This window comes from Taudactylus pleione, unplaced genomic scaffold (genome assembly GCF_031769625.1).
Source record: "Taudactylus pleione unplaced genomic scaffold, aTauple2 ptg000977l, whole genome shotgun sequence".
In the NCBI taxonomy this organism is placed as follows: Eukaryota; Metazoa; Chordata; class Amphibia; order Anura; family Myobatrachidae; genus Taudactylus; species Taudactylus pleione.
Window position 1 is genome coordinate 5,637,736 of NW_028285378.1, and position 13,834 is coordinate 5,651,569.

The following is a 13,834-nucleotide window of genomic DNA, read 5'->3' on the forward strand; positions in this document are numbered from 1 at the left end:
ATTATTTGTACACAATAAATCTGTTTATGCTCTGTAGATTGCAAATTTCTCTCTCTCTCTCTTTATATATACATTACATACTGTGTATGTGTGTATATATATATATATATATAAAGTCCCGATAAGGCAGCACTCTTCACTGTGAATAATTATTAACTGAAATAATGCAGGTGCCCTCCAACCAATGAACCCACGTGTGGGTCGCAGTAACAATATTTACCAACCGGCGGCACTCAGTTGCAGATACAGGACACAAGATGCGTGGATTATCAACGTTTCAATGTTTAATCACAGCATTTTCCTCAGGGTGCATACAGTATACAACAACTTACAAACTTAAAAACCCAAGGACTCCCCCCCCATCACCGAGGGCGGCAAACCATCCACTCCGGCGCCTCAATCTGACGCCATCGCAGCACGACGGCCAGCCATCCTAGCTGACCCCCACGTGAACAGTGGCAACCAATAAGGAACTACAATTGTTGTCATGGAGTTACTCTCCATAACAAACAATCTGACATCGGCCTACGCAATCACATGATCAAAACAACGGCACACATGTAAAGCGTGTCCACAAATCAGTCTGCATCTGCAATAATCTAGACAACAAAATGCACTGCAATATAAGGACTGATATATAAAACTGAAACATAAGTGCAAAACGGCGACCACACATACAAATAACCTACCCTATGGCTGCAAATATGCACATCTGTATATCATGAAAAATAATAAATAAAGAAAATAAAATGAACATTAAGAAATCAACATAAGAAAATAAACAATGAAAAATGAAAAAATATTAAATAATGAAAATTCACCATGTTACCAACATAGTATTTCTAATAGAGATAACTGAAAACTAAAAAAATAATAAGCATGATAATTATATAAATAAATCACTACCAAAATATGAGATTCAATAAACATAAAATAATGTGACCAAAAACTATTTTGTGTAAGTGCCTGGGCAAATCACAAGAAACACAGGAACATCACAAAAAGCAAGACAATCCCAAGCTTTCGTTCATTCCTTTGGGAAATAAAGTATCCAAATGATGGATCCATCGGCACTCAGTTTGCAAAAGCATCAGTGCGCGATCGCCACCCCTCAATGGTAAAGGGACATGGTCAGTGATGCGATAGCGCAATGTAGCCAGACCATGATCTGCTTGCTGAAAATGGCTGGCCACCGGATGATCACTGTGGCCTGTTGATATTGCAGCACGTATGGTGGACCGGTGCATGGCCATGCGTTCTTTAAAAGCTTGTTCGGTTTTCCCTACATAGTGGCGTCCACAGGGACAACTAATTAAATACACCACAAATTTTGTGGAGCATGTAACTCGGTGAAGAATTTATACTTCTTGTCGGTGTAAGGATGAAAAAAAGAATCACCAGGTACCATATATCGACAAGTGGTGCAATTGATGCATCTAAAGCATCCAGGTTTTAAAGTATCTAGATAACGACCCGTAGCTAGTAGCATGGATACATTCTGAGTGATGTCAGTTTTCACAAGATAGTCTCTGATGTTGCGTCCTCTTTGATATGCCACCATAAGGTGTTTATCTTTAAGTGATGGTAAACTGGGATCAGATTGTAAAATCTTCCAATGAGCTTTTGAGATCTTATTAATAATAGGGCTAGCCGTGTTAAACGAATTAACCCAAATTAATTTCTCTTTCTTAGTGATAGACTTGGGATCAACATTAAACTGTCCCTTTTCCACTTGAGTGCTTTAAGTTTAGCCTGTTCAAGAAGGTCTCTGTCATAACCACGTTGATGGAACTTCACTGCCATCTTATCCAGCTCTTGCTCAAGATCACCGGCTTCACTCATAATCCTACAGACCCTTAACATATGGGAAAATGGGAGGCCTTCCTTTAAAGATATAGGATGATGACTGGCTGCCATTAGAAGATTATTTCGATCCATGGATTTGGTGAACAGTGATGTTTTAATGTGTCCATTAATGAGCTGAATGCACACATCCAGATAGTGAACTTGATTATGATTGATACACTATGTTAATTTCACCAGTGATGATGAGGCATTATGCTCTATAATTAAAGACTCAAGTAGTTCTTGGGGACCTGTCCACAGCAAGAGGAGATCGTCAATAAACCTAGTGTAAAGTAAAATATGACAATTGACATCCTCGTTCTGCAGGAATAGCATATTCTCCACTTTTAGCATGAAGCCGTTCGCAAAAGAGGGGGCTACTGATGAGCCCATAGCACACCCCTTTAACTGTAAATAATAAGCACCGTTGAAGTAAAAATAATTGCGTTTAAGGGTTAATTCCAGAAGCTGAGGGTACAATTCTATCTCTGGTCCTTTATAGAGCCGATTGTCAGTGATAAGTGCTCTAACTGCTTCAATGCCAGAAACATGAGGAATACAGGTATAAAGATTCTTTACGCCAATTGTACACAATAAACAATGTACCGGGGTAGTGGATAGACGACCAAGTTTCACCAATAAGTCATTGGTATCTTTAAGATAGCTGTCCAAGGCTTGAATACACGGCTGGAAAAAATTATCCAAACACATAGAAACTGGCTGCTAAATGGAGCCCCTCGCTGAGATAATGGGTCTCCCAGGAGGGCATCTGCTATTTTTGTGGAGTTTGGGTAGTGTGTATAAAAGAGGTTTAATAGGATGGTTAGTAGTAAAGGCTACTGTGGTTGATGTAATTAACCCATCTTGTCTTGCCTTTAATAGAATATCGTCCAATTATTTTTTATATTGGTCCGTCGGATCATTTTGTAATCGTTGGTACACCTCCATATCAGATAATTGGTTGTTAATTTCATTGACATATCTACCACATTTTGAATCACAATAGCCCCTCCTTTATCCGCGGGGCGTACAGTGATGTCGGGACATTTGCTGAATGGATGCAAAGCTGTCCATTCATCCTTGGATAAATTAGATTGAATACGGTGATTATTGGAGGTATATTGCTGTACTTCAGAATCCACCATCCTGCAATATGTGCGGATAGAAGCATTAGAGGACGAGGGATCAAATTTAGATCTTTTCTTTAACACTGAGGGAGGCTGTTTATCTTTTGATTCATTCAAATGGAAAATCGAGCAATTTAAATTAGGTTGCCAACTTAGACTTAAAGAATTCTTTTCTTCCAATGAAATCAGTGGTTCCGACACATTACAGGCTCTTGATAAACAGCTTCCCTCAATGTTAAAGAAAATTTCTAAATTTGATCCCTCGTCCTCTAATGCTTCTATCCGCACATATTGCAGGATTCTGAAGTACAGCAATATACCTCCAATAATCACTGTATTCAATTTAATTTATCCAAGGATGAATGGACAGCTTTGCGTTCATTGAGCAAATGTCCCGATATCACTGTACGCCCCGCGGATAAAGGCGGGGCTATTGTGATTCAAAATGTGGTAGATTATGTCAATTAAATTAACAACCAAATATCTGATATGGAGGTGTACCAACGATTACAAAATGATCCGACGGACCAATATAAAAAATAATTGGACGATATTTTATTAAAGGCAAGACAAGATGGGTTAATTACATCAACCACACAAGTAGCCTTAACTACTAACCATCCTATTAAACCTCTTTTATACACACTACCCAAAATCTACAAAAATAGCAGGTACCCTCCTGGGAGACCCATTATCTCAGCGAGGGGCTCCATTTAGCAGCCAGTTTCTATTTTTTTGGATCATTTTTTACAGCCGTGTATTCAAGCCTTGGACAGCTATCTTAAAGATACCAATGACTTATTGATGAAACTTGGTCGTCTATCCATTACCCCGGTACATTGTTTATTGTGTACAATTGACATAAAGAATCTTTATACCTGTATTCCTCATGTTTCTGGCATTGAAGCAGTTAGAGCACTTATCACTGACAATCGGCTCTATAAAGGACCAGAGATAGAATTGTACCCTCAGCTTCTGGAATTAACCCTTAAACGCAATTATTTTTACTTCAACGGTGCTTATTATTTACAGTTAAAGGGGTGTGCTATGGGCTCATCAGTAGCCCCCTCTTTTGCGAACGGCTTCATGCTAAAAGTGGAGAATATGCTATTCCTGCAGAACGAGGACGTCAATTGTCATATTTTACTTTACACTAGGTTTATTGACGATCTCCCCTTGCTGTGGACAGGTCCCCAAGAACTACTTGAGTCTTTAATTATAGAGCATAATGCCTAATCATCACCGGTGAAATTAACATATTGTATCGATCATAATCAAGTTCACTATCTGGATGTGTGCATTCAGCTCATTAATGGACACATTAAAACATCACTGTTCACCAAATCCACGGATAGAAATAATCTTCTAATGTCAAGCAGTCATCATCCTATATCTTTAAAGAAAGGCCTCCCGTTTTCCCATATGTTTAGGGTCTGTAGGATTATGAGTGAAGCTGGTGATCTTGAGCAAGAGCTGAACAAGATGGCAGCGAAGTTCCATCAACGTGGTTATGACAGAGACCTTCTTGAACAGGCTAAACTTAAAGCACTCAAGTGGAATAGGGACAGTTTAATGTTGATCCTAAATCTATCACTAAGAAAGAGAAATTAATTTGGGTTAATTCGTTTAACACAGCTAGCCCTATTATTAATAAGATCTCAAAAGCTCATTAGAAGATTTTACAATCTGATCCCAGTTTACCATCGCTTAAAGATAAACACCTTATGGTGGCATATCAAAGAGGACGTAACATCAGAGACTATCTTGTGAAAACTGACATCACTCAGAATGTATCCATGCTACTAGCTACGGGTCGTTATCTAGATACTTTAAAACCTGGATGCTTTAGATGCATCAATTGCACCACTTGTCGATATATGGTACCTGGTGATTCTTTTTTTCATCCTTACACCGGCAAGAAGTATAAAATTCTTCACCGAGTTACATGCTCCACAAAATTTGTGGTGTATTTAATTAGTTGTCCCTGTGGACGCCACTATGTAGAGAAAACCGAACAAGCTTTTAAAGAACGCATGGCCATGCACCGGTCCACCATACGTGCTGCAATATCAACAGGCCACAGTGATCATCCAGTGGCCCGCCATTTTCACCAAGCAGATCATGGTCTGGCTACATTGCGCTATCGCATCATTGACCATGTCCCTTTACCATTGAGGGGTGGCGATCGTGCACTGATGTTTTTGCAAACTGAGTGCCGATGGATCCATCATTTGGATAGTTTATTTCCCAAAGGAATGAACGAAAGCTTGGAATTGTCTTGCTTTTTGTGATGTTCCTGTGTTTCTTGTGATTTGCCCAGGCACTTACAGAAATAATTTTTAGTCACTTTTTTTTGGTTACATTATTTTTTGTTTATTGAATCTCATATTTTGGTAGTGATTTATTTAGATAATTATCATGTTTATTATTTTTTTAGTTTTCAGTTATCTCTATTAGAAATACTATATTGATAACATGGTGAATTTTCATTATTCATTATTTTTTCATTATTCATTGTTTATTTTCGTATGTTGATTTCTTAATGTTCAATTTATTTTCTTTATTATTTTTCATTATGTTTCATGATATACAGATGTGCATATTTGCAGCCATAGGGTAGGTTATTTGTATGTGTGGTTGCCGTTTTGTACTTATGTTTCAGTTTTATATATCAGTCCTTATATTGCAGTGCATTTTGTTGTCTAGATTATTGCAGATGCAGACTGATTTGTGGACACGCTTTACATGTGTGCCGTTGTTTTGATCATGTGATTGCGTAGGCCGATGTCAGATTGTTTGTTATGGAGAGTAACTCCATGACAACAATTGTAGTTCCTTATTGGTTGCCACTGTTCACGTGGGGGTCAGCTAGGACGGCTGGCCGTCGTGCTGCGGTGACGTCAGATTGAGGCGCCGGAGTGGACGGTTTGCCGCCCTCGGTGATGGGGGGAGTCCTTGGGTATTTAAGTTGGTAAGTTGTTGTATACTGTATGCACCCTGAGGAAAATGTTGTGATTAAACATTGAAACGTTGGTAATCCACGCATCTTGTTTCCTGTATCTGCAACTGAGTGCCGCCAGTTGGTAAATACTGTATACATATAAAAAATAAAATTCCCGGTTTAGGGGTCTGTCTCTCAGTTCGGGCTGATCTCTTGAACCAATAGATTGATTTTGATGGGGTTTTCACTATTCTATACAGCATTGGTCGAGGAAGGTTTAGGTATATGAACCATTCATCTGTGACACAAGGGAGCCAATAAGTGACTATTTTACTGAAGCAAGTTACAGAAATAACTGTTGTCCTGCGTGAGTGACTGGTTGTTGCTGCTGCAGGGGTGAGGGCTGAGCTCTGATTGGCTCTCTAAGACAGTGAGAGCCATTCAGAGCTAGCAACATGCCCTTTTGCTTAGCAGGAGCCTAGAGAGGGGCTAAACAGGGTCACATCTGAGGTAGACAGAGAGTGACAGCCTCCAATGAACCCATAAAGATGCCCTGATGTAGACACAGTAGCCAGGAGAGGCTAAGCAATCAGGAATTAAAAACACAAACAACCATCAGAACACCATTGAATAATTTCTATTTGATGGTGGTAAACAACGGACTACCGCCATCAAATGGTAAAAAGAAACGGAATACAAAAAACATTGATAGTAGCCATCAGTTTCCAATGTCCATCCCTACGCTGAACCTGCAGACGGACTCTGGCCGCCACTTCTCCACCGTAAAGTGCTCCCCCTCTAGCATGATGTACACGTCGCTGTTCTCGGGCAGGGGCACCACGGCAGGGAAGCACAACAGGAAGCCCAGGAAATACAGGGTACATTGTGCAAAAAGGACATTGCATACAGCCGTGTTCGGCAGCCGGGGAGTTGTGCGCATGGAGGCTGCAGAAATATGCACAGGTGCCCCAACACCGGGGACATGCTGCTGATGATGCTTATGGTAGGTGCAATACAAATCTCTCATCCATGATCCTCCTGCCCTTCCCAGCACATCCCAGTGGCCGGGCCCCAGTCAGCTGCAGAGCAGCAGCAGGAGGTTGTGGTGACACTGGTGAGATGCAGGGGATTGTTGTGAGATGCAGAGGGCTGTGGTAAGAACCAGTGGCAGGAGTGAAAGCAGGGCCCTCTTGTGAGATGCAAGGGGCTATGGTGAAATATAGGATGCTGTGTTGAAAGGCAGAGGGCAGGAGTGAGAAACAGGAGGCTGTTATATTATTTATTTTATTTTTGTTTGTTGTTTTATATATTAATATATACAGTCAGGTCCATAAATATTGGGACATTGACAGAATTTTCATATTTTGGCCTCTATTCACCACCACAATGGCTTTGAAATGAAACAAACAAGATGTGCTTTAACTGCAGACTTTCAGATTTAATTTGAGGGTAATTACATCCAAATCAGGTGAACGGTGTAGGAATTACAACGGTTTCAATATGTGCCTCCCACTTTTTAAGGGGCCAAAAGTAATGGGACTATCAACTCAAAAGCTATTTCATGGACAGGTGTGGGCTATTTGTAACTGACAATGATCTATGTGTACAGACACACATGTATCATGAGCGGGATTGCGCTCCGTAAATGGTGTATGAAAGATGATATATGTGAATAAATAAATCTGGAGTGTTCTCATTAACTGACAAATCTTTATTTATAAGAAAAGGGTCTTAATCATATAGGTGGTGAATGTGGTTGAGCAGCCCCAATAGGGACAAGATGATGATGGGAACTGGTTATATGTAAACTTGAGGATGAACGGAGAATGAACGGGGGGGGGGAATGGAGATCAATCACCACAGTGAAAGTGATTGTATTGCTCAGTAACTTGTATTGTTGGTACAGTGGGAGGGCGTCCCACACCCCACTGAATCCAAACAGAGATCCAAAAGAAGTCAAATTCACAGTTTAGGAGTATAATTAAGTCAAACAAAAGTTAGTTGTATGCAATCACAGTCTTAGTGAGGCCTCACCTGATGATAAGCATTTGAAGATTCCGGGTCCTGTTCTGTCCTGCAAAGAGACTTCCTGCTCCCCTCTACTGTCGCCGATGGTAGGGCCGTATTCCGGTGCTCGGCGCTGCACGGCTACCGGCTTGGCCCCCACAGCATCCGTATGCCGGATCTCGTGCAGCACCGCGATCTCGCGAGAGGTCGCGGGCCACAGGGGATCACGCGGCTCCGAAATCCTGTGCGCTCTACTCGCCAAAGTTGAGGGGACTTTGGCAGACAGGAATGGAGGATTAGGTCACAATGCTGGCAGTGTGGTAGAGAGAATGGTGATAATGTTCTGGTGCTCCTACGCGTGTCGGCTATCAGCCTTCCTTAGGGAGTGATGGTCAGCGCCATCTTGGAGGTGGAATTTAAATCGCATTGGGCGGGCTTCAACCCTGCTGCAAGCCCACGTCATAATGTAAACAAAAGTTGCCATAGTTACTAAGCATACTCACACAAGCAGGTGAACGGTGTAGGAATTACAATGTTTTCTATATGTGCCTCCCACTTTTTAAGGGGCCAAAAGTAATGGGACTATCAACTCAAAAGCTATTTCATGGACAGGTGTGGGCTATTCCCTAGTTATTTCATTATCAATTAAGCAGGTAAAAGGTCTGGAGTTGATTCTAGGTGTGACATTTGCATTTGGAATCAGTTGCTGTCGACTCTCAATATGAGATCCAAAGAGCTGTCACTATCAGTGAAGCAAGCCATCATTAGGCTGAAAAATCAAAACAAACCCATCAGAGAGATAGCAAAAACATTAGGTGTGGCCAAATCAACTGTTTGGAACATTCTTAAAAAGAAAAAACGCACCGGAGAGCTCAGCAACACCAAAAGACCCGGAAGACCATGGAAAACAACTGTGGTGGATGACAGAAGAATTATTTCCCTGGTGAAGAAAAACCCCTTCACAACAGTTGGCCAAATCCAGAACATTCTTCAGGAGGTAGGTGTATATGTGTCAAAGTCAACAATCAAGAGAAGACTTCACAAGAGTGAATATAGAGGGTTCACCACAAGATGTAAACCATTGGTGAGCCACAAAAACAGGAAGACCAGATTAGAGTTTGCCAAACAACATCTAAAAAAGCCATTACAGTTCTGGAACAACATCCTATGGACAGATGAGACAAAGATCAACTTGTACCAGAGTAATGGGAAGAGAAGAGTATGGAGAAGGAAAGGAACTGCTCATGATCCAAAACATACCACCTCATCAGTGAAGCATGGTGGTGGTAGTGTCATGGTGTGGGCATGTATGGCTGCCAATGGAACTGGTTCCCTTGTATTTATTGATGATGTGACTGCTGACAAAAGGAGCAGAATGAATTCTGAAGTGTTTCGGGCAATATTATATGCTCATATTCAGTCAAATGCTTCAGAACTCATTGGACGGCGCTTCACAGTGCAGATGCACAATGACCCGAAGCTTACTGCAAAAGCAACCAAAGAGTTTTTTAAGGCTAAAATGTGGAATGTTATGCAATGGCCAAGTCAATCCCCTGACCTGAATCCGATTGAGCATGCATTTCACTTGTTGAAGACAAAACTGAAGGGAAAATGCCCCAAGAACAAGCAGGAACTGAAGACATTTGCAGTAGAAGCCTGGCAGAGCATCACCGGAGATGAAACCCATCGTCTGGTGATGTCTATGCGTTCCAGACTTCAGGCTGTAATTGCCTGCAAAGGATTTGCAACAAAGTATTAAAAAGTGAAAGTTAGATTTAGAATTCTTTAGTTTGTCCCATTACTTTTGGCCCCTTAAAAAGTGGGAGGCACATATAGAAACCGTTGTAATTCCTACACCGTTCTCCTGATTTGGATGTAATTACCCTCAAATTAAATCTGAAAGTCTGCAGTTAAAGCACATCTTGTTTGTTTCATTTCAAAGCCATTGTGGTGGTGAAACGAGGACAAAATATGAAAATTCTGACAATGTCCCAATATTTATGCACCTGACTGTATATGTAAAAGTTTCACTAAAACACTACTCAATTTAAAAAATGTGAAGCATTTTGATCACTTTTTTTTGCTGATAGTCTTAATATTTGTCAATACAATACAAATTGTTCTATAGAAGTGTGTGTGTGTATGTATATATATATATATATATATTATATATACACACATACAGCAGGTAAAATAAGTATTGAACACATGAAAATTTTTCTCAGTAAATATATTTGTAATGGGGCTATTGTAATGAAATTTTCACCAAAGGTCAGCTTCAACAAGCGTTTCCTCAGCAATGGAGTCCTGCGTGGTGAGCGTGCATACAGGCCATGGCGGTTGAGTGCATTACTTATTGTTTTCTTTGAAACAATTGTACCTGCTAATTCCAGATCTTTCAGAAGCTCTCCACAAGTGGTCCTTGGCTCTTGGACAACTCTTCTGATAATTGTTTTCACTCCTCTGTCAGAAATCTTGTGAGGAGCACCTGGTCATGGCCGGTTTATAGTGAAATGATGTACTTTCCACTTCCGGATTATGGCCTCAACGGTGCTCACCGCAGAACATTCAGAAGTTTAGAAATCCTTCTGTAACCAATGCCATCAGTATGTTTTGCAACAATAAGGTTGCGAAGGTCTGAGAGAGCTCTTTGCTTTTACCCTTCATGAGATGTTTCTTGTGTGACACCTTGGTAATGAGACACCTTTTTATAGGCCATCAGTTGGGACTGGACCAGATTATATTAAGTTGCACTGACCAGGTTTCTAATTACTGATAGATTTCAGCTCGTGTCTTGGCTTTCCATTCCTTTTTGCACCTCCCTTTCTTCATGTGTTCAATACTTTTTCCCTGTGTCATTTAACATTATTACACATAACTTAATTTATGGACATCTATGGTTTGATTTCTTTGCATGGGTTGATGCTGACATTTGGTGAAAATTTCATTACAATAGCCCCATTAAAAATATATTTACTAAGAAAAATGTTGATGTGTTCAATAGTTATTTTACCTGCTGTGTAAATATATATATATATATATATATATATATATATATATATATATATATAATATGTATTGCCATGTTAAATGTATCACTTTCTTATAACAGTACAATTTTCCCCAGGGTAAGCTGACAGCCCAGGGAAAACTGCTCCAACAGGACACGTTTTATGTTATTGAGCAGGAATCCGGTCTCCAGTCTCGACCTAAAGAGAGGCGGGTTTTCCTGTTTGAACAGATTGTTATTTTAAGTGAACTTCTCCGAAAAGGTTCTTCCACCCCAGGATACATGTTTAAAAGGGGCATCAAGGTGAGGCCTAATAATAATCTTCTCAAGGTCCTTTTCCCATGTTTATGGGCAAATAACCCTAACCATACAACCCTTCCCTAGAGTGATGGGGGATCCTTTCCTAAACTTTTGAACAGGAATAATTTCCTTTGGTTTATGGGCAAATGTTTCTTTTGCCTCAAGCGATATACAGGCAAGCACTCATTTGTCTTAACGTGATAGATGGGTGAGTGCTCCTTTACCAGGGGCGATGGAATGGCGAGCAGAATTATTTTCTTTCACTACTATTTTCTCAATTACAGAAATCTAATAAAGTGTGGGTATTGCAGTGTTAATTTGCCAACCTTCTCTGACAGATGAATTACCTGGTCTTGGAAGAAAGCATGGACAATGATCCCTGCAAGTTTGCTCTGATGAGCAGAGACACCTCGGAAAGAGTCATTCTCCAGGCCGCCAATTCTGAAATCAAACAGGCCTGGGTACAGGACATCAGTCAAGTGTTAGAGACCCAGAGAGACTTCCTCAATGGTGAGTGACATGTTAGAGGACAGATGAATGAAAAAGTGATGCGGTGATGGTCAGAAAGCTGTGGAGGGCTTACCATATGACCATACCATAGGTCAATTGCATAATTGGGGCTTGTCTTATGATGGACTGTAGGATAAATAGGGTTGGTCATATAATGAAATATAAACAAATAAAGGAAAAAACCTAGCGCCAATAGAATAGAAAAATCTGACAATAATTCAGCAGTCAAATAAGGTTATGTCAACCTTATTAATTGGAGTAGAGCAAAGAGAAAGACTGCGCTCTAGAGTCTATGCCGGGACATCAGTTCAAAACATACAATAGAATAAAAACAGCATTTTATTGTAATAAGGCTATACGCCAATTCAAAAATTGTATACACAATAAATTACATGCAAGAGAGTTGATCAGACTCTCAGTATTAAGACAATAAATATATACACGAATGACACAAAGAGGTATAGTTAACCAATCTATATTGGAGTGTACCAATATAGAAACACTGAAAATGATGATGCTAGTGACCCTGGAGATCCTTAGTAGTGAGAAAGGTCTCGTATATAAATGACCAGATAAGGTATGTCCAACCTTCTAAGGAAAGTCTCGTATAGAATTCAATATAGGGAGTATATCAAAGTAATAATAAAGATTCTTTCTCCTGAAGGTACTTTCTCAATATCTCAATGCTGTATATATCGCAGCTGATTGAAACACATTTATAATAAAAATATCAACATTCAGCCTCCTCCAACATATATATATATATATATATATATATACACACGGCTGTGTCTCTGTAAGCACAGCAATAGCCGTGGGGATGTAGAACTAGAGCCGTAGGTAGCAGGATAAGTTAATATAGGCCAGGTATGTACCATCGACGTGAGGTGATACCAGCTACCAGCCCACTCCAGAGTATGCCAAATACCTCATAGCAAATTCTCAGCAGCCGGGACACTGTAAGGTGAAAGACGTGAATGATGTTTTACACCTGTAGATGTTGCGCCAGATGACATCCGTCTCAGTGCGGCGCTGATGCAGACAATGCCAGACCGTGAGGTCCCTCGGCTCTAAATAGCAGCCGGGTGATGGTCGTGTCAGTGAAGTAGCGGTCATACAATGAATACGGAGGTGAGCAGGAGGTGAGCATCCCAGCGGCTCAGTTAGTAGATACAATCTCCGCTATTTAAGCAGTAGGACTCCCGATGGACCGGAGGTTGGTCAGAGTAACAGTTGCCAGCTTGTCTTTTTGGAGGCGTGCAGACGGACGCTGAATGTAGATAGCAGGTAAGGTCTCCAGGCACCGACAGGGAACGACAACGCGTTTCGGCTACTACTGTAGCCTTTTTCAAGTCAAGTGTTCCCCATTGTCCATTACATGGTATAAATAGCCCTAGAACACAGCTAATTGATTAGTTAATTAGTTCAGTCTGGTCTGTTTTGTCCATAGAGCTCATTAAGAGTTCAATTCTGCAGGTTTGTAGTTACTCCCAGTGGATCTCATACTATCATTAGCAGCTTCTAAAGAACTCAGGTAAAAATTAACCATTAAACCACAAACCGACTAATATGTAGTTCTACTATACCAATAGTTAATACAATATTGAATTGATATAAACGTATATATACACATATACATATGTATATATATATATATATATATGTACATACATATACACACATAAAGATAAATTATAATTAATTATTAAATAAATATTAAAAAATATATCGCTACATAAAAAGATAATATAGAAATTATATATTTTAATAATAATATTATATAGTATTAAAGTTGATCTGATGTCCCGGCATAAATATGACTTGAAGAATCTAGTTATTAATAATAAACAACTTATATAAATAAATAGTGATAATAATGATAATAATAATCATAATCATAATAATAAAAATAGAATCAATAATTAAGATAATTAGAACTAATACAATATAAACCTATTAAAGAAAATAAATAAAATAAAACAAAATAGAATAAATAGCAAGAGAGGAAAGATCCTTGGACGGATGTCAAAGAAGAATAATTAAATAGGAATAACTCAATCCTAAAATCAACCTGACCCAAACGAACGTATATAA

The 13,834-nt window shown here is 39.7% G+C and overlaps 1 protein-coding gene across 3 annotated transcripts in view; it reads left to right on the plus strand.

The window, feature by feature from the left end:
• The window catches only part of KALRN (kalirin RhoGEF kinase), a 1,228,991-nt gene that overhangs the window by 1,024,997 nt on the left and 190,160 nt on the right, over positions 1 to 13,834 (plus strand). For all 3 annotated transcript variants that reach the window (XM_088460751.1, XM_088460749.1, XM_088460750.1), the window contains 2 exons: positions 11,048 to 11,233; positions 11,569 to 11,740. In XM_088460751.1, coding sequence (XP_088316877.1) covers positions 11,048 to 11,233; positions 11,569 to 11,740 — 358 coding nt within the window. The remainder of the gene's footprint in view (positions 1 to 11,047; positions 11,234 to 11,568; positions 11,741 to 13,834) is intronic.